Below are 21,544 nucleotides of genomic sequence, written 5' to 3'. Positions count from 1 at the left end.
AACTCCGCCAATTGTCAGCTGTATGACTTTGGGCAAGCCACTTAACTTCTCTGTGCCTCAGTGATTTCATCTGTAAAATGGGGATTGACTGTGAGCCCCCTGTATGACAACCTGATCACCTTGTAACCTCCCCAGAACTTAGAACAGTGCTTTGCACATAGTAAGTGCTTAATAAATGCCATTATTATTATTAAGCATCAGACAAAGTTGATTCACCTGTGCTGGGCAGCAGCGGCATGGGAAAGAGTCAAAGGTGGTTGATCACATGATCAAAATGTTGATCAAAGACAATGGCAGAGACTCAAGTTATCACGGCATGGAAGGAAGCAATGGTAAGCCTCTTCCATATTTTTACCAAGAAAACTCTATGGATACACATACCAGAATGACTGCAGATAGATACAGTGCTGGAAGATGAGCCCCTCAGGTCAGAAGGCACTCAACAAGCTACTGGGGAAGAGCGGACAATGTCTCAGAGTATTGAGGGTATTTATGATGTGTTCGGAATAAAGCCTTCGGGACCTCCTTTCGCTGATGTTTTCATATGAGAAATGAGTATCCGAAGCTGTAAAGATGCCCTTATTACTGGAACATGGAATGTGCAAAGTATGAACCAGGGAGAGTTGGAAATAGTCAAGAAAGAAATGGACTGATTGAAGATCCACATCCTAGGAATAAGCAAACTGAAATGGACTGGTATTGGGCATTTCCAATCGAATGAGCACATCATCTACTACTCTGCCCATGCTGAAAAAAGAAGAAATGGCATAGCAGTAATTGTGACAAAGAAAATTGCTAAGACAGTTTTCAGATATAATGCTGTCAATGACCGACTATCTGTCAGATTCAGAGGAACCATTCAATATGGAATACTTCAGGTGTATGCCCCAACAACAGATGCAGAGCAAGAAGAAGTAGGTAGGTTTTATGATGAAGTGCAGCAAGAGATTGATAAAAGATGCAAGCAAGATGTTTTGATTATCACTGGGGATTGGAATGCAAAAGTTGGTAATGGAATGGAAGTGAAGGTTATTGGAAAATATGGCCTTGGAAATTGGAATCAAGCCAGGGAGAAACATTGATTCTGTGAATCAAATGGTTTTGTTTATTGCCAACACCTTCTTTATACAACCTAAATGACAACTGTACACATGGACTTCACCAGATGGATGATACAGAAATTAAATAGACTATATTATTTGTAGAAAGAGATGGAAGAGTCCTATTTTGGCAGTAAAAACATGGCCTGGAGCTGATTGTGGAACAGATCATGAGCTGTTAATGTGTAAACTCAAGCTAAAACTTAGAAAGCTCAATCATGCCTCACAGCTGCCCAACTATGACCTGATGAATATTCCCCCTGTATTTAAGGATCGTGTAAAAAATAGATTTGAGGTGCTTAATCTCACAGACAAGGAACAAGAGGAAATGTGGATGGAGATTAAAAATGTCATCAAGAAAGTGACACAACAGTGCAAAAGATCAGGAAGACGAAAAAGCCAAAATGGATGTCAAACATAATTCTTGAAGTAGCCAAAAAAGGAAGGAAGCAAAAATCAGTAGACAAAAGAACCTGGTTTAAGAACTGAGCCTAGAATTCCAGTGCTCTGCCAGTAAGGACAAACAGGAATACTATAACATCATATGTAAAGAAGTGGAAGTCAATAACAAATGTGGATGGACAAGGTCACTCTTTCAGATGATTAAGGAAATTAAGGGAACATTTCATCCTCAGATTGGCTTTGTCAAAAGCAAAGATGGACTGATGATAAATGATGCCAGTGGAATCAAACAGAGATGGAAAGAATGCACGCAGGAACTATACCAGAAAGGTAGCAATATACAAGAAGTATTTGTAGAAGCTCCATTTGAATTAGAGCCATTCATCATGGAAAGTGAAGTTAGCTTTTCACTGTTTTGCCCAAAATAAGGCACCTGGCCTTGATAGGCTTCCTACTGAGGTGCTTCAGGCAGCTGGAGAGGTATCGGTTAAAGTTCTTACCAAATTATGTCAGCAGGTATGGCTAACCACTCCGTGGCCATCTGATTGGAAGAGATCAGTTTATGTTCTAATACTGAAGAAAGGAGATTCAACTAAATGCGACAATTATTGTATAGTTTCCTTTATCTCACAGGCCAGCAAGGTACTGCTTAGAGTTGTACAGCACTGAATGGAGACCTACATGGAATGCGAACTGCCCGGTGTTCAAGCAGGATTCCAGAAAGGACGAAGGACGTGAGATATTATTGTTGATGTCTGTTGGATAATTGAAAGGACAAGAGAATATCAAAAGGAAGTCAGCATGTGCTGTATTGATTATAGTAAGGCCTTTGACTGCACAGATCATGAGAAACTCTGGAGCACATTAAAGGAAAATGGGCATGATGGAACATTTAATTGTATTAATACGGAATCTGCATGGCAAACAGGAGGCTACAATAAGAACAGAATATGGAGAAACAGATTGGTTTCCCATTAGTAAGGGTGTAAGACAAGGATGTATATTATTGCCTTATCTGTTCATCCTTTACACCGAATACCTAATGAGAGAAGCTGGATTGGATGAAGATGGACGGGGAGTGAAGATTGGAGGAAGGAATATAAACAACCTTCATTATGTTGGTGATTCAACACTACTAGCCGAAAGTGAAGAAGATCTGTAGGGCTTATTATTAAAAGTTACGGAACAGAGCAAAAAGATGGGCCTACATTTGAATGTCAAGAAAACAAAGATCAGGACAACTGGAAGTTTTAACACATTTATAGTGGTTGGAGAGAAGATTGAAAAGGTTGACAATTTTTTCCCTCCTGGGATCAATAATCAATAATAAAGGAACTAGTAGTCAAGAAATACGCCGAAGATTAATGTTAGAAGGCTTGTTATGAAGAGCCTGGAAAAAGTCATGAAATGTGCTGATATAACAATTTCCACAAAAATACAAATTGTCAACTCTATGGTGTTTCCAGTGACAATGTATGATTGAAGGTTGGACAGTGAAAAAGCACGATAGAAAGGACATCAATTACTTTAAAATGTGGTGTTGGAGAAAGCTTTTGTGAATACCATTGCCTGCCCAAAGAACAACCAAATGGATTTTAACACAAATTAAACCAGAGTGGTCTTTGGAAGGCCAAATAACTTGACTTTGGTTAGCATATTTTGAACACATAATCAGGAGGACTAATTCTCTGGAGAAGACACTAATGCTAGGAAAAGTCCAGGGAAAATGTGAAAGAGGCAGAACAGCAGCTAGACAGATAGAGACCCTAACAACAATAATGGAAGAACCATTAGAAAGATTGTGGATTATGGCAGAGGATGAGACGTTCTGGAGAAAGTATATCCATAAAGTCGTTATAAATCAGAAACAACTTGATGGTACTTAATATTAATAATTTATGAACACATCTATAAATAATTATAAATTATTTTTATTAATGTGTATCTTCTCTAGCCTGTAAGCTCATCATGGGCAGGGTACATGTCTACCAATTCTGTTATTTGTACTCTCTCAAGTGATTAGTACAGTGCTCTGCACATAGTAAGTGCTCAGGAACTACCATTGGTGATATTGCAATGAGCACTGCACTAATTCTGGTAGAATGCCTAAAGTCAACTATCACATTTTTTATGATCCTGTGTTGCCTTTTGATATTAACTATTGCAAGTAGTCAATATTGATGAACCTTCCTCAATTAAGCCATCTTTTCCTTGACTCCCTCTCCCTTGTGTATTGCCTAGGCACTTGGATCTCTACCTTTTAAACATATAATAATAAATGTGGTATTTGTTAAGTGCTTCCTATGCATCAAGCACTGTACTAAGCTTTGGGGTAGATACAAGATAATCAGGTCCTATAAAGGGATCACAGTCTAAATAATGAGGAGAGCAAGAATTGAATCTACATTTTGCAGATGAGGGAACTGAGGCACAGAGGAGATAAGTGACTTGCCCAGTTTCGCACAGCAGACAAGTGGCCAAGGTGGGATTAGAACCCAGCTCCTCTGGCTCTCAGGCCCATGCTCTTTCCACTAGGCCACTGGCCTTCATGATATTCATTCCAACCTCAGCTCCAAAGCATTTATATACATATCAGTATTTTTAAATATGTATTAATGTCTTTCTCCCCCGTCTAGACTGTAAGATCCTTGTGGGCAGGGAATGTGTCTGTCAATTCTATTGTATTGTACTTTCCCAAGCATTCAGTACAGTGTTCTACACATAGAAACCCTCAAAAAACACTGTTGATTGATTGCTTGATGGATTGATTGACCTGCTCTGGAAATCAGATGTGACACCCGTCTAAGATCCGAACTGGGTGGCTCACCCACAGGAGGTTGAGCCCTGCAGTTGTTTCAGAGATTTTCACTTTCATCTTGGTTCTATATTAAAACAACTCTATCAGTCTCCAAGGGAAACAGGGACATACTTTTCTACCTCTTTTCCTGTCCTTGCCACATTGAATGGTGTGCTGCCTAGGTAACAGAATTGGGTGAAAGCATTCCATTATATTCAACTCCATTGTGATCTGAAGTGAAGTGATTCTGGAAATACATGACTAATCATATTTGCAAACAAGAAACTTTTTAAATTTTTGGTAGAAAATTCTTTTTAGATTCCTAAGGCACTACTACAGTGTTAACTATCACTACAATGTTACTATCATTTCAATGCCTACAAGGAAGATGGTAATTCATAGAGTCTTTTGTCACTGATCCCACATCACGTTGCTTCTGGAAATTATGGTGTTAATATAACAGAGAAATGGGCATGGGGCTGCTGTACATTTTGAAACTGATACTAAAATCATGAGAAGCAGCATGGCTCAGTGGAAAGAGCACGGGCTTAGGAGTCAGAGGTCAGAGGTCATGGGTTCAAATCCCTGCTCTGCCAATTGTCAGCTGTGTGACTTTGGGCAAGTCACTGGAGTTCTCTGTGCCTCAGTTCCCTCATTTGTAAAATGGGGATTAAGACTGTTAGCCCCCCGTGGGACAACCTGATCACCTTGTAACCTCCCCAGTGCTTAGAACAGTGCTTTGCACATAGTAAGTGCTTAATAAATGCCATTATTATTATTATTATTATTAAAATGACTCAAGTAGAGGTAAAGATTGAATCGACTGAAATTCCATTTACTTTTTTCTATCAAAATTTGTTCCTTGCTGCCCTGAGACATCTATTTTTTGCAGAGCCTATCTCTGTTTTCTAACCTTCCTCGATGTCCTGATCTTCAAGAAACTCCTACTCCAAGCAGTCTCCTGATTGCTATCCATGAGTCTGGTTTGTTGGTCAACAGACCAACAGTCTACTATATTGCCCGATACTGTGCCGCACCGTCCTTTAAATGTTTGTTCTGTTCTGTGTTTTTCCCCCTTCCAGTTCATTCTGTTCCATCTGCTTCAGAATCCTGCTAATTCCCCCGTCAATTCCCCTAACCTACCCCAATCAGAGAAGCTGACTTACAGTGAATATTGCCTCAAATCTGGCATATGAGTGGCGTCCTGTGACTTCACTCCTGATAATCTCATCCTGCCATTTGATGCTGACTGTGATTTGTAGATGGGGCAGCTGACACTTCTCTAGGAGATGGTGCTCTCTTCCAGAGTTGGCCCAGGTTTCACCACTGTATATCTCGCTATATATATACATAAACGTATATAATAATGATAATGATAATAATGGTATTTGTTAAGCACTTACTATGTACCAAGCACTGTTCTAAGTGCTGGGGTAGATACAAGTTAATCAGGTTGGACACAGTCCCTGTCCCACATGAGGCCCACGCTCTTAATTCCCATTTTATAAATGAGGGAACTAAGACCCAGAGAAGTGAAGTGACTTACCCAAGGTCACACAGCAGACAAGTGGGGGAGGTGGGATTAGAACCCAGGCCCATGCTCTATCCACTAATCCATGCTGCTCCGTGCCATGCTACTTGTAGATTAAATACAAGCTGGTATGGAATTTACATTCCAAACCTCCCCAAACTCAGCCAGTCTTTCAAAAGCCTTTTTTGATAACTTTATTTGTCATTTCTTTTTTATTCCCAAATTATTGCGTTCTGTTCTGCCTGGGTAGTAGAATACAGTGACAGTACATCAAGTTCTGTGTTGCTGATGATTATTTTTGGATGTGTGAAAGAGCTACTGGGGTAGGCTAGTATAGAGTTTAGGATTTCTGTGAGATTGTTGTCAACTCATAGCACTGTGGTGACTGCAAAGTGCTCGATAATCTGACGGGCTGCTTCTCAGGCTCTTGCTCTCAGCTTGACCCATTGTAATGATAATTCATCCACTTTGGATGGAATCAGGGCAGTCTTAAGAGCCCAAGCAGCCAGATGGTAGTGCAGATCTCACTGCTACTGCCCAAAAAGCTGTCCAATTGGCCAATTGGATGGAAGCTCAGGTCAAATAGAAGGTATGGTTGAAGTTGTGATCACTCTGAGTTGGTCATGCTCTCCTTGTAGAACTGGAGCTAGTAGCAAACCTACCCACCAGCAATTTTGGTTGAATATCTGCTATTTGTGGGGCATTATACCAAGCACTTGGGAGTGCAGTAGAGTTAGAAGGCACTGTATCTGCTCTCAATCTAAAGGGGGGGAGACAGAGGCTAAAATAATTTCCAGATAGAAGGAATAAGCTGGAGAACAAATCAAATAATTGCAAGTTCTTCAAAGTGTTTCACCTGATGATGCCTTTGTCCCATGTACAAAGAGAAGCAACACTGTGCATTGGTTAGCACACAGGCCTGGGAGCCAGAAGGTCATGGGTTCTAATTCCCCCTCCACCATTTGTCTGCTGTGTGACCTTGATCAAGTCACTTCACTTCTCTGGGCCTCAGTTACCTCATCTGTCAAATGGCAATTGAGACTGTGAGCCCAACGTGGGACAAGGGACTGTGTCCAACTCAATTTGCTTGTATCCACCCCAGCACTTAATACACTGCCTGGCATATAGTAAACACTTAACAAATACCACAGTTATTATTATTATTATCATGTGCAGGGAAGTGGTCTACCAACTCTGTTACACTGTACTCTTCCAAGTGCTTTGCACAGTATTCTTCAAAGAGTAAATACTCGATACATTTGATTGATTGATTGATGAATGTAGATATAAGCAGTGTTGTGCAACACCAAGTGTAGCAAATCTTCACATAATACATAGATCGTAAGCTCCAGAAGGGCAGGAACCTAAATAGTGACTCTACTACACTCTGCCAAGTGTTTAAGACAGTACTCTGTATGCAGTAGGCAGTCAGTAAGCATTACTGATAGGTTGAGTGATTCTACCTTCCTCCTTCATTACATTTTCATGTGAGAATACATCGTAGCAGATACATTCCCTGCCCACAAAGAGCTTACAGTCTAGATGGGCAGACATTGATATAAATAAATAAATTATGGATATGCACATAAATGCTGTGAGGCTTGGAGGGGGGATGAATAAAGGAAGTGAGTCAGGGTGACACAGAGTAGAAGAAAAGGAAAAGGGGGCTTAGGGAAGGCCTCTTGGAGGGGATGTGCCTTCAATAAGTCTTTGAAACAGGGGAGATTAATTGTTTGATGGATATGAAGAGGGAAGGTATTTCAGGCCAGAGGAAGGACGTGGGCGAGAGATAGGTGGCAAGAAGGATGAGATTGTGGTACAGTGAGTAGGTTGGCATTAGGGGACAGAAGTATGTGGGCTGGGTTGTAGTAGGAGAGTACCAAGGTGAGGTAGAAGGGGACAAGGTGACTTAGTGGTTTTAGCCAATGGTAAGGAGTTTGATGTTTATGGGAGAGTTTTGCCACTCTAATTCCCTTTGCCTAGAGAGTGAGTAGACTTGGGAGGCTAGAGGGGTTGGTGGCAGGGTCAGGTAGAATAGTTCGGGAGAAGTAATTTTGGAAAGCATTTTCTAAGCCAAAGAAATTGTGTTTAAAGCAACTAGTTCCTGGGTAGCTTTGCTCAGCAAAGGCTGATCTTCCAAGATAAGTGGTATGCAAAGATAATAAAAAGTACTATATTATGAATCTTCCAGAAAGGATTATTCTTGATCATAATTCTTTATTATTCGTTATCTTTGTTGGCAAACATCTTCCAAATAAGAGATTATTGGTTTCTTCCAATAGCCTACGGGTGTCTTTTTGCAATCAACAATCACTCTCCCCACCTTCAAAGCCATATTAAAAGGCTTATCTCCTTCAAAAGATCTTCCCTGACAAAGCCCTCATTTCTTCTTCTCCCACTCCCTTTTGCATCACTCTTACACTTGGATTTGGACCCTCTATTCACCCCACCCTCAGTCCCACAGCACTTGCGTACTACCTGCCATTTATTTATTTATTAATATCTTTCTTCTCCTCTAGGCTGTAAGTTCCTTGTGGGCAGGGAACTTACCTAATAATTCTGTTATATTGTAGTTTTCCAAGTACTTAGTACAGTGTTCTGCACACATTAAGTGCTTAACAAGCATCATTGATTCATTGTGTTTTAGATGTTCATGAAGCTTGTAGAAGTTTCCATACGACGCAGAAGATCTGTTATTTTCCTGTTTGATATAGGAACTCAGGTGGAATGTTTGCCAAGTGTGTTCATTTAGTATGGTCCAGATGTTTCCAAAGCTCCAGTGACATCAGCAATTGATCGTGTCTGAAGGAAATTTCTACATTTCTGTAATACTTTGTTGACTAGGGAAGACCCAAGTTTGCCTTAATTATGTGCAAGATTCTTCTCCCTCTCCTGCAATTTAGCAATTCATAGCTCTCTATGGCTTCAAAGCCTTCCTGAAATCCAGGAGCAGTCATTGATTCACTTTTCCTCATCCAAGATTATTCATTATTATTATTATTATTATTATTATTTATTATGATTATTATATTGTTAAGCATTTAATATGCATCAAGCAGTGTACTAAGCACTGGGGGAGAAACAAGTTAATTAGGTCAGGCATAGTTTCGGTCCCACATGGGGCTTATTGTCTAAGTAGGAGGGAGAACAAACATTGAATCCCTATTTTACAGGTGAGGAAACTGAGGTACAGAGAAGTGAAGTGTCCAACCAAAATGTATGAGTTTTCTGCTAAACAGCCCCTGACCAAAGACAGGATCAAGAACAGGGCAGTTCAATTTTAAAGACTTCCCCATACATTGTCACTGGAAATAAAGCAATGTCTCTCTAGCCTTACTTACCTAATTTAAGTGGAGTATAAGGATACAACTAGCTCCTCCCAGGTCAAGCTTCTGTTTTTGCCTCTGCCCCAACAGCCAGATCTAATGATTATGGATATAAGTAGAGTCATCTCTCTCTATTCTGTAAATTCCCAATGGGCAGGAATTGCCTATACTTACTCTTGAACTCTCTCAAGTTCTTACTACAGTGTTCAGTATATAGTAAGAGTTCAATAAATTCTATCAACTGATTCTGCAAATACTGATTTGTGTACCCAATTGCCTTTCCATTCTCTGGCTATTAAGAATTTCATCCCTATTTCTTCCTCCTCCTCCCAATATTTGAAATGATTTTGTGACTGTGAGTCTCCCTGTTAGTTTGTAAATTGCTTGAGGGCAGAGACAATGCCATTTACACTTTAGACATACAGAATTCAATTCAATTCAATTCAATTCCATCACATTTATTAAGAGCTTACTGTGTGCTGAACAGTGTACTAAGCACTTGGAAAAGTACGATACAACACTAAAGAGTGACAATCCCTGACCACAATGAGCTTACTGTTTGTGGGGGCAGGGAAAAAGACATCAATACAAATAGACATAAATATAAATAAATAAAATTATAGATATATACATATGGGCAGTGGGGCTGGAAGAGGCGGGAAGAGCAAAGGGAGCAGGTTAGGGTGATGCAGAAGGGAATGGGAGATGAGGAAAATTCGGGCTTAGTCTGGGAAGGCCTCTTGGAGCAGATATGCCTTCAGTAAGGCATTGAAGTTGGGGAGAGTAATTGTCTGGCAGATTGAAGGAGGGAGGGTGTTCCAGGCCAAAGGTAGGATGTGGGTCAGGGGTTGGCGGCAAGACAGGCAAGATCAAGGCACAGTGAGAAGGTTATCACGAGAGAAGAGAAGTGTATGGACTGGGTTGTAGAAGGAGAAAAGTGAGGTGAGGTAGGAGGGGGCAAGGTGATGGAGTACTTTAAAGCCAATGGTGAAGAGTTTTTGTTTGATACAGAAGTGGATAGGCAACCACTGGAGATTTTTGAGGAGGAGGTGATGTGTCCTAAACATTTCTGTAGAAAGATGTTTCAGGCAACAGAGTGAAGTATGGACTGGAGTGGAGAGAGGCAGGAGGTTGGGTGGTCAGGAAGTAGGCTGATGCAGTAATCTAGGTGGGATAAAATGAGTGACTGCTTTAACGTGGTAGCAGTTTGGATGGAGAGGAAAGGGTGGATTTTATGATGTTGTGAAGGTGGGACCGACAGGATTTGGTGACGGATTGAATATGTGGGTTGAATGAGAGAGAGAGGAGTTAAGGATAACACCAAGGTTATGGGTTTGTGAGACAGGAAGACTGGACTACAGTGATGGGAAATTCTGGGTGAGGACATGGTTTGGGTGGGAAGATAAGGACCTTGGTTTTGGACATGTTAAGTTTGAAGTGACAGGAGGACATCCAAGTAGAGATGACTTGAAGGCAGGAGGATATGTGAGACTGGAGAGATGGAGAAATATCAGGAGAGGAGATGTAGATATGGGTATCATCTGCATAGACAGCTGAAGCTGTGGGAGCGAATGAGGTCTCCAAGAGAATGCGTGCAGATGGAAAAGAGAAGGGGACTGAGAACTGAACCTTGAGGGACCACCACAGCTCATTGTGGTCAGCATATGTGTCTGTTTATGGTTCTGTTGTACTTTCCCAGGTGCTTAGTACAGTGCTCTGCATACAGTAAGCCTTCAGTAAATATGATTGGATAAATTAATTTTTATTGTACTCTGCCCAGCACTTAGTACAGTGAATGGCACACAGTAGATGCTCAATAAATGCTGTTTATGTTGATAATAGGTCGATGATAGTTTGAGTTGAGCCGTCCTCACCCTCTCACCTAGTTTCTCTGGGACCAGGAGCTGACACTTGGGGGAGAGCTGATTTGATTTACGGATTCAGTGTCTGGCCAATTGATCAATCAATCAATGATATTTACTGAGTTCTTACCATGTATAGGACACTGTACTAGGTACTTAGGAGAGTAGACTAGAACATTCCCTACCCCAAAGGAGCTAACAGTCTAGAGGGCAAGACAGATCCTTTCTGATCTCCCATCCTCCTGTCTCTCCCCACTTCAGTCTATATTTCACTCTGCTGCCCGGATTATCTTTGTACAGAAACACTCTGGGCATGTCACTCCCCCCCCTCAAAAATCTCCAGTGGTTACCTGTCAACCTATGCATCAAGCAAAAACTCCTCACTCTCGGCTTCAAGGCTCTCCATCACCTCGTCCCCTCCTACCTCACCTCCCTTCTCTCCTTCTGCAGCCCAGCCCGCACCCTCCACTCCTCTGCTGCTCAACTCCTCACTGTGCCTCGTTCTTTCTTGTCCCATTGTCGACCCCTGGCCCACGTCCTTCCTCTGGCCTGGAATGCCCTCCCTCCACACATCCGCCAAGCTAGCTATCTTCCTCTCTTCAAAGGCCTACTAAGAGCTCACCTCCTCCAAGAGGCCTTCCCTCACTGAGCCCCCCATTTTCCTCTCCTCCTCCCTCTCCCCTCCCCATCGCCCCCCCACCCCCGCCCTACCCCCTTCCCCTCCCCATGGCACTTGTATATATTTGTACATCAATCAATCAATTGTATTTATTGAGGGCTTACTGTGTGCAAAGCACTTTACTAAGCGCTTGGGAAGTACAAGTTGGCAACATATAGAGACGGTCCCTACCCAACAGTGGGCTCACAGTCTAGAAGGGGGAGACAGAGAATAAAACAAAACATATTAACAAAATAAAGTAAATAGAATAGATATGTACAAGTAAAATAAATAGAGTAATAAATACATACAAACATATATACATATATACAGGTGCTGTGGGGAAGGAAAGGAGGTAAGGTGGGGGGGATGGAGAGGGGAAGGAGGGGGAGAGAAAGGAGGGGGCTCAGTCTGGGAAGGCCTCCTGGAGGAGGTGAGCTCTCAGTAGGGCCTTGAAGGGAGGAAGAGAGCTAGCTTGGTGGATGTGGGGAGGGAGGGCATTCCAGGCCAGGGGGATGATGTGGGCCGGTGGTCGACGGCAGAACAGGCGAGAACGAGGTACGGTGAGGAGATTAGCGGCAGAGGAGCGGAGGGTGTGGGCTGGGCTGGAGAAGGAGAGAAGGGAGGTGAGGTAGGAGGGGGCGAGGTGATGGAGAGCCTTGAAGCCCCAGTGAGGAGTTTCTGCCTGATGCGTAGGTTGATTGGTAGCCACTGGAGATTTTTGAGGAGGGGAGTAGCATGCCCACAGTGTTTCTGGACAAAGACAATCTGGGCAGCGGCATGAAGTATGGATTGAAGTGGGGAGAGAAAGTGGGGAGTGGGGAAGAGGGGAAGGTGTACATATTTATTACTCTATTTTATTCGTACATATTTACTATATTTTATTAATGATGTGTATATAGCTATAATTCTATTTATTCTGATGTTATTGACACCTTTCTACTTGTTTAGTTTTTTTGTCTGTCTCCCCTCTTCTAGACTGTGAGCACGTTGTTGGGTAGGGACCATCTCTATATGTTCCTGATTTGTACTTCCCAAGTGCTTAGTACAGTGCTCTGCACACAGTAAGTGCTCAATAAATACGATTGAATGAATGAATATGAAAATAAATTACAGATATGTACAGAAGTGCTGTGAGACTGAGGGTGAGGTGCATATCAAGTGTTTAAAGAATACAGCTCTAAGGCCAGAGGTGACACAGAAGAGAGAGGGAATTGGGGAAATGAGGGCTTAGTCAGGGAAGAGCTCTTGGAGGAGATGTGCTTTTTAGTAAGGCTTTGAAGGTGGGAAGAGTGGTGGTCATGAAGCCTCTGTGTATCTCTGTGTGCCCTTTGCGGCCTTTCTGTGTACTCACTCACCCTTTGTGACACATCTAAATATAGCAGTCAAAAGCTAATTGTTGGGGCCTTCTGTTCCTGTGAATGTTTTGTTATTATTTCTTAACTGGGTAACAAATTATCAACATCAGTTATTAGGTGGGTCTGTAAAGTCAGACAGTAGAAGTGTTGGAGGATCATGGGGAGTGGGGAAAGAGTAATGCCAGGTCTCCTCCCTCTAGTTTTAACACTGACATTTCAGGTCCACCCTCCTCTTCCACCCCTACCTCTAGACACACCAGTGATTTCAGGAATGGAAGCGAAAAGGGGGCTATTCCCCTCCAAACCAAAGTCAAAAAGTCTGTGCCAGATTAGTTGTCAATGAACATATCCATAAAGAGAACAACTTTAATGCTGTCATGATATTTCTTCAGATGTCTTCATTTTCCACAAGGTCTCTTGCCCTGTCCTCATTTGGTGAGCAGAACAGTTGGCCAGCGTTAAATTGAGAATTAGTGTGGGCTAGTGGAAAGAGCACGGACTTAGGAGTCAGAAGGGCCTGGGTTTTAATCCCAGCTTCACCACTTGTCAGTTTTGTGAACTTGAGCACTTCTCTGTGCCTCAGTTATCTCGTCTGTAGAATGGGGATTAAGACTGTGAGCCCCACATGGAATAGGGACTGTGTCCAACCTGATTTGCTTGTGTCCACCCCAGGACTTAGTACAGTGCCTGGAACATAGTATGTGCTTAACAAATACCACAGTTATTATTATCTTTATTATTATTATTGGTTCAGTGGCTCCGTGGTCTTTCCCATGAGCAGTGCAGTGCTCCTTATGCAGTAGCTGGGTGTGGCTTTTTCCTATGTGGGAAACACTCACTTAGATCTAATTAAACACCTGTATCCCCCTGTAGATTGTAAGCTATTTGTCGGTAGGGCTGTGTAGTACAGTGCCCTGCGCACAGTAAACACTATAATACCATTGATTGATTGATTTGAAACTGGCCAGTCTATGTAGCCCAGACTGTAAGCTCATTGTGTGTAGGGAATGTGTCCGTTTATTGTTATGTTGTACTCTCCCAAGCTCTTAGTACAGTGCTCCACACACAATAAGCGCTCAATAAATTTGATTGAATGAGTGAATATTATTTGAATAATCCAGGATTGGAGTGCCAAGAGAAAACTCAAGTAAGTTATGAATTGAGGAAGCTAAACATGCAATATTCCCATTAGCCCAGCTCAGCCTCTGCTTGGGGACACGGAGGGTTGAATGTGTGAATTGGAGTTTGAGGATGGTCTACTGCCTTTTGGCTTTGTCCGTAACTCCTATCCTTCATTCATTCCTTCAGTTGTATTTATTGAGCACTTACTGTGTGCAAAGCTCTGTACTAAGCACTTGGAAGAGTACAATACAACACAGAACACATTCCCTGCCCACAATGAGCTCACCGTCTAGTGGGAGAGTTGATGGATATTAACATAAATAAATAAATGAATAAATAAATTGCAGGTATATAAATGATGTGGGGCTGGGAGGGAGGATGAATGGGAGCCTGTTCCCCAAAGGCTCTGCTCTTACCCTGGGAATCCCAAAGCACAGCACTTAATTTTAGCAGCCACTTATTCAATCAGCCTTGTGCTGCGCTAACTATACATAGAATTTCAAGTCATGATCCCTGACCTCTGGGAGTTTACAATCTTGTGGGGAGAGAGTAGGCAGAGATTATGAATACAATATCGATAAAAATCGAGTGCATAGATTTTAATAATAAACACAAGTGGATCAACCTGTTACTTGGCTCCCAAGAAATTATTAATATATTAGAGCAACTGAGTAACCCTCGTGAGGTCATTTATTGTGATTTATGATCAAATTCTTCTTGTCTCTTCTTTCTTAGGGGTGAGGTTTAATTTTCTGTTGAGCATGACTGATGTATTTTTTTCTCTTCTTTTAGCTCCCTGTGAACCCAATGCATTCTTTTGCCATAGTAACATGTGTATTAATAACACATTAGTGTGCAACGGACTCCAGAACTGTGTGTATCCATGGGATGAAAACCACTGCAAAGGTAAAAACTCTTCAAGAACACTAAGATTCTCCACCCCTTTTCATTGCTGACTTTTCAGATATTAGCAATTTATGGAGGAGCTTCAGAAAGCATTTCAGAGGGGAGCATTAAAATGAATGTATAGTTCCCAGAGTGGCAAATTTTCTTGTCTCTTAGCAATAATTTCTCCCACTCTATTTGTTCTGATTCCTAAACACTAAAGCATTATCATCCCTGGAAAGCTCAGGGGGCTGAGGAGGAGGACAGAGTCTAAAGTGGAGACTGCTGCTCAGTTGGGAGAAAAGTCCTGTATTGCATCGTGCCCTGTTTCATGCCATTGGCACACAGACAAAAGCCCTGATGTGTCTAAGAAACATCTGTCCCTTGAACTGCTGCCATTCATCTTTAGCCTCCAAAACTGCTTCTCACCCTGCTGGAAGCTGTTTGCCAGTCTCCTGTCCCTTCTTCCCTGAAAAAGTAATGGGGACTGGAAGAATCACAATGAAAAGAGTCAGTCATGCAGATTTCTGGGTGGGCAGGGAAATTGTCCAGCATCTTTGTTTTTTTATGGCATTTAATAACTTTGGCATTTGTTTAGTGCTTACTATGTGCCAGACACTGTACTAAGCTCTGGGGTGGGTACAAGCAAATTGGGTTGGAAACAGTCCCTGTTCCACGTGGGGCTCACAGTCTCAACCCCCGTTTTACAGATGAGGTAGCTGAGGCACAGAGAAGTAAAGTGACTTGCCCAAGATCACACAGCAGACAGGTGGCAGAGCAGGGATTAGAACTCAGAACCTTCTGACACCCAGACCATGCTCTGTCCACTGCACCATGCTGCTTCTCACTACACCATGGTATTTGTTAAGTGCTTACTATATTGTAATATAATAATAATAATAATAATAATCGTGATATTTGTTAAGCACATACTATGTGTCAGGCACCGAACTAAGCACTGGAGTAGATACAAACTAGTCAGGTTGGACAAAGCCCCTGTCCCACATGGGGCTCACAGTTTTTATGCTCATTTTACTGATGAGGTAATTGAGGCACAGAGAAGTTAAGTCACTTGCCCAAGATCACACAGTGATCAGATCACATAGAGAAGCACATAGAGAAGATCACACAGATCACACAGAGAAGCAGCGTGGCTCAGTGGAAAGAGCACAGGCTTTGGAGTCAGAAGTCATGGGTTCAAATCCCGGCTCCGCCAATTGTCAGCTGTGTGACTTTGGGCAAGTCACTTAACTTCTCTGTGCCTCAATTCCCTCATCTGTAAAATGGGGATTAAGACTGTGAGCCCCATGCGGGACAACCTGATCACCTTGTATCCTCCCCAGTGCTTAGAACAGTGCTGTGAATATAGTAAGCACTTAATAAATGCCATTAAAAAAAAAGTGGTGGAGGCTGGATTAGAACCTAGTTCCTTCTAACTCCAAGGCCAAGACTCTTTCCATTAAGCTATGCTTTGTTATATTGTACCTTCCCAAGCACTTAGTACTGTGCTCCACTCACAGTGAGCACTCAATAAATATGATTGATCGATTGATTCCTGGCCCAGTCAGAAGGCAGGTAGGAGAAAGTGATTCCAAATACCAAATTCTACTGGGGAGTTTGGCTCCAAAGACACAGGTCTCAGATGAACTGTTTTTAGACTGTGAGCCCACTGTTGGGTAGGGACTGTCTCTATATGTTGCCAATTTGTACTTCCCAAGCGCTTAGTACAGTGCTCTGCACACAGTAAGCGCTCAATAAATACGATTGATGATGATGATGATGTAAACAGATACTAAACCTCCTATTGACTCTTCAAGTTCTTCTAAATTCAGAACTAGCCTGGGTCAGATTCATTTATTTCCTCATGTACATTCAGAAGACCATCCCAATAGTTCCTTCTTTTCTACCTCCTCCTCCTTTTTTTCCTCTCCTTCTTCTCCTCCTCTCTTCTCATCCTTCTCTTCCTCATCATTCTTTCTCTTTATCATCATTACTATTGGGCACCTGTTATGTGTGCAGCACTGATGTTGGACATGAGCTGACTGCAGGGCATTGTACTGGGTATCTGCTGTGTACAGAACTTTGCCTGAGCTCCGGCTGATTCATTCACCTAGTGGAGAGTTGAGGCGGGTATGAACGAAGGTGATGCTTCTAAGTATGGAATGGATGGGGTGTATCCAGGAAAACTGGGGAGAAAAAACTGACAGGAGGTATAGACAGATTGAGTGTGGGAGATAAAAGACAGAGAAGTGCCAAAGGTGACACCAAGATGGCAAGTTTCTTGGATCAGTGACATTCACCGTGGTGGGAAAATTAGGAGGAGGAGCAGAGGAGTGAGCCCACTGTTGGGTAGGGACTGTCTCTGTATGTTGCCAATTTGTACTTCCCAAGTGCTTAGTACGGTGCTCTGCACATAGTAAGCGCTCAATAAATACGATTGATGATGATGATGATGATGCTCTGAGTTTGAAGTGTCAGGGGAATATCCTTGTGGCATTATCCTGGAGACGGGAGAAATCAGGAGTTTATACATCAGGTGAGAGAATGGGTCTGGAGGTGGGGTGAGGAGGGTGAGAGTCAGCTATCCAGAAGAGTTAGCTGAAGCAGTGTGAGTGAATGAATGGCTTGAAAGAGTGACTGAAGAGTGAAGAGTAGGGAACTCAAAAGAAAGTCTTGTTGGGCTGACCACTCTTAGGGAGTGTAAGGCAGAAGAAAGAATCTGAGGAGAAAAGCCAATTTATGGAGGCTTGGGCATAGATTTGGTGAAGAGGAAATGAAGATAGAGGGAGTTTGTGGTCCATTCAAGGTGCTTGGACCAGAGCAGGAGCAAGAAGATGAAACAGAAACAACTGGAGGACAACAGTAGGGTTGAGAAGAATTTTTTGAGGATAACACATGGGCTTGTTTGAAGGCAGAGGAGAAAGAGCTAGAGGAAGTGAGAGATTAAAATCATGGCTATGGAGAGGAGGAGAGAAAGATTGGAGAAAGCATTTTGAAGAAATGGAAGTGATTCGATTTTAAGGTCAGGAATGAGACTTCTTCTTGGAAGACAATGGCCAAGGATCTGGTTTGGGGACCAATGGCCTGTCAGTCTAGGATTCTTTCTCCAGCAGGACCACCAGGATCCTTGGCAGGATCATGCTGATTGCACTTCTGGACATACATGATCATGATTCTGAGGGTGGATGTGCTCAATAAATTTAACAAAGCCCCAAATTTCTTCACTCTAGTAGCAGTGATAACAGTGATAATAATCCTTCACAAATTGGACATTCTGAAAACAGCTCAAATCATTCCCTCTTCACCTGCAACCTTCCTTTGAGTACATCATTATGGACCTTTCACCCATCTTTAATTTGCTTTTGTGTTCAGCCTGCACAGAGTCAAGTGATAAAATAATTTCAAGTCTCCAGCTTCTGTATGAAGAAATGTGTTCCTTTTGTTTATTTTTGAGCCACCACTTTCAAGTATCATTGTCTTTCCCTTAGTTCTCATGATCAACTTCCGCTCAGCCTTCCACTTTCCAGACTGAACAGTCTTAGCCTTTTTTTCAATCAGTTGTTTCTGTGGAGTGCTTACTGTTTGCAGAGCAGTGTATTAAGTGCTTGGGAGAGTTCAATATAACAGAGTTGGTAGACACATTCCTTGCCCACAACAAACTTACAGTTCATTCTCATATAGATGTTGCTCTGTTCCCTCCTATTCCCAGAGGCACTGTGTATCGGACTTATTTTAAGTCTGCTGCTTAGTTCTTATCACTTGTGGGCAGGGAATGTGCCAATTCTTTGGAAGAGTGCAGTACAGAACATCCCACCCATTGGGCACTCAATAATACTATCACTACTTGAGTTATAATCCCAGCTCCACCACTTGTCTGCTATTCATTTATTCATTCAATCATATTTATTGAGTGCTTACTGTTCATTCATTCAATCATATTTATTGAGTGCTTACTGTGTGCGAAGAACTGTACTAAGCGCTTGGGAAGTACAAGTTGGCAACATATAGAGACGGTCCCTACCCAACAACGGGCTCACAGTCTAGAAGGGGCAGACAGACAACAAGGAGCGATTAATAATAATAATAATAATGGCAGTGACCTTGGCAAGTGACTTTAACTTCTGTGTCTGAGTTAACTAATCTATAAAATGGGGATTAAGACTGTGTGCCCTATGTGGGACAGGGACTGTGTCTAACCCAATTATCTTGTATCTACCATAGAGATTAGTACAGTGCCTAGTATATAGTAAGTGTTTAACAAATGCCCTAACTACTATAACAAAAACAAGAATTACTACCTGCTGCTGCTGCTGTCTGATTTCCTTTACACCCACATTACTTACTCTTTAGTTTTGGGCCAAATGGCACAAACTTCATTTCATGACTTCTCTAATAATGAGATGTTTCAGTGATTTAAGATCCTGATCTGTCTGTGGGGCTATAGGGGGATTCAGGGATTGTTAAGGCCCTGTCAGAGTCCCAGCGTGATCCAACCTGAGCTCAAATGTTCTTGAAGAGAGCTGGGGAGGCCATCCTCTTCACTTCCCTGTGCCTTGGTTACTTCATCTGTAAAATTGGGATTAAGGGTGCGAGCCCCCAGTGGAACAGGAACTGTGTCCACCCCAATTTTCTGGTATCCACCCTAGTGCTTTGTAAGGTTCCTGGCACTTAGTAAGCACCTACAAAATATCAAAATTACTACTATTATTACCAGGAAGGTTGGGACAGGCTCCTTAGGAGATTCTGGTCACCTCTCACTGCCTATGATTCATTCTACTGGGAACCTAAAAAATGGAGAGTTTCCCTCTATAGTGAGATATGGTATTTTCTGTGTGCAAGGCACTGTGTTGAGCAATGGAGTAAAACTGGATCAGCTGTTCAGATATGGTCCCTGTCTCACAGAGGGATCACAACTCAGGTCAAGGAGGTCAGGGAGGGCAGGCCCGTAGAAAAGACCTTAACTAAGCCCTCATTTCCTGTTTTCCCACTCCCTTCTGCAACACCCTGATTTGCTCCCTTTATTCATCCCTCCCTCATCCCCACAGCACTTAGGTAGAGAAGCCATGCTCTGGCATAGGGGATAGAGCACGGGACCGGGAGTCAGAAGGACTTGGGTTCTAAATCACTTTTCCATAATTTATTTATTTATTTGTTTCCCCCTCTAGACTGTTAGCTCTTTGTGGGCTGGGAAGGTGTCTACCAACTCTGTTGTATTATATGCTCCCAAAGACTTAATATGGTGCCCTGCACACAGTATGCACTCAAAAAATATGGTCGATTGATTGATTGAAAAGGGAACTAAATTACAGAAAGCAAATCCAGACATGGGAATCACATTTAAAATGACAGGAATCATAAGATAAGGGCAGAGGTAGGAAAATGAACAGGACTTGGACAGGTCAGATCAGGACTCAGCCTCTGATTCCAAAGTGCCAGCTTTCTGAAGTCTTCGGATGTTGCCCTGCTCTTGGGAGGGGGTTGAGGGCTGATGGCTGGAGAGGCAGGGAGCTGAGGTTGCACTCTTGTGAAAGTGACTGTGTGATTGGGGAGGGGGGGCATTTCCCCAGGAAGGGGCAAGTCCTAGACGATGCTGGACCCCAAGAGGCGGGTCATCCGGGCTGAATATTTTTTTTTTCTTGTCAGTCAGTGGTATTTTTTGAGTGTGCCTAGTGGCAAGAGCACAGGCTTAGGAGTCAGAGGATGTGGGTTCCAAACCCAGCTCCACCATTTGTCTGCTGTGTGACATTGGACGAGTCACTTAACTTCTCTTTGCCTCATTACCTCATCAATAAAATTGGGATTAAGGCTGTAAACCCCATGTGGGACAGGGACTGTGTCCAGACTGATTACCATGTATCTACTTGGCACATGTTTGGTGCATAGTAAGCGCTTAACAAATACCATTATTGTTATTATTATTCAGAATACTGCACTAACCCCACAGGAGATTATTATAGAGTAAATGTTGTATTGAGAATCACCACTGAGAAGCAGTGTGGCCTAGTGGAAAGAACACGGGCTGGGGTGCTGGGAGTGGGTTAAGTATCAAAGTGTTTAGAGGGTTTGGACCCAAGTGCATAGGTGATGCAGAAGGAAGGGAGAATAGGGCCAGGAGAAGGGAATTTGGGCTGAGAAGACTTGAGTGCCTTGAAGATAGAAGTTTGGACTCGCTACAGAGATGGGTAGACAACCATTGAAGGTTACTGAGGAGTGGAGAGCTGTGAACAGCATAATGAAGTGTGACTGGAAATAATAATAATAATGACAGTATTTGTTAAGTGCTTACTATGTGCCAATCACTGTTCTAAGCGCTGGGTGAGATACAGGGTAATCAGGTTGTCCCACATGGGGCTTACACTTTTAATCCCCATTCTAGAGATGAGAGAACTGAGGCCCAGAGAAGTGAAGTGACTTTCCCAAGGCCACACAGCAAACAAGTGACAGAGCTGGGATTAGAACTCATTACCTGTGACTCCAAGCCCAGGCTCTTTCCACTGAGCCAC

The 21,544-nt window shown here is 42.6% G+C and overlaps 1 protein-coding gene across 5 annotated transcripts in view; it reads left to right on the top strand.

Annotated features, from left to right (window-relative positions):
• Positions 1 to 21,544, top strand: part of NETO1 (neuropilin and tolloid like 1) — a 160,231-nt gene that overhangs the window by 128,953 nt on the left and 9,734 nt on the right. For all 5 annotated transcript variants that reach the window (XM_038746527.1, XM_038746526.1, XM_038746525.1 and 2 more), the window contains one exon: positions 14,949 to 15,062. In XM_038746527.1, coding sequence (XP_038602455.1) covers positions 14,949 to 15,062 — 114 coding nt within the window. The remainder of the gene's footprint in view (positions 1 to 14,948; positions 15,063 to 21,544) is intronic.

The sequence above is a fragment of the Tachyglossus aculeatus genome, chromosome 5 (assembly GCF_015852505.1).
Source record: "Tachyglossus aculeatus isolate mTacAcu1 chromosome 5, mTacAcu1.pri, whole genome shotgun sequence".
NCBI classification, from domain to species: domain Eukaryota; kingdom Metazoa; phylum Chordata; class Mammalia; order Monotremata; family Tachyglossidae; genus Tachyglossus; species Tachyglossus aculeatus.
Note: the sequence above shows the minus strand (reverse complement) of the source record. Positions and strands in the feature narration are given on the sequence as shown.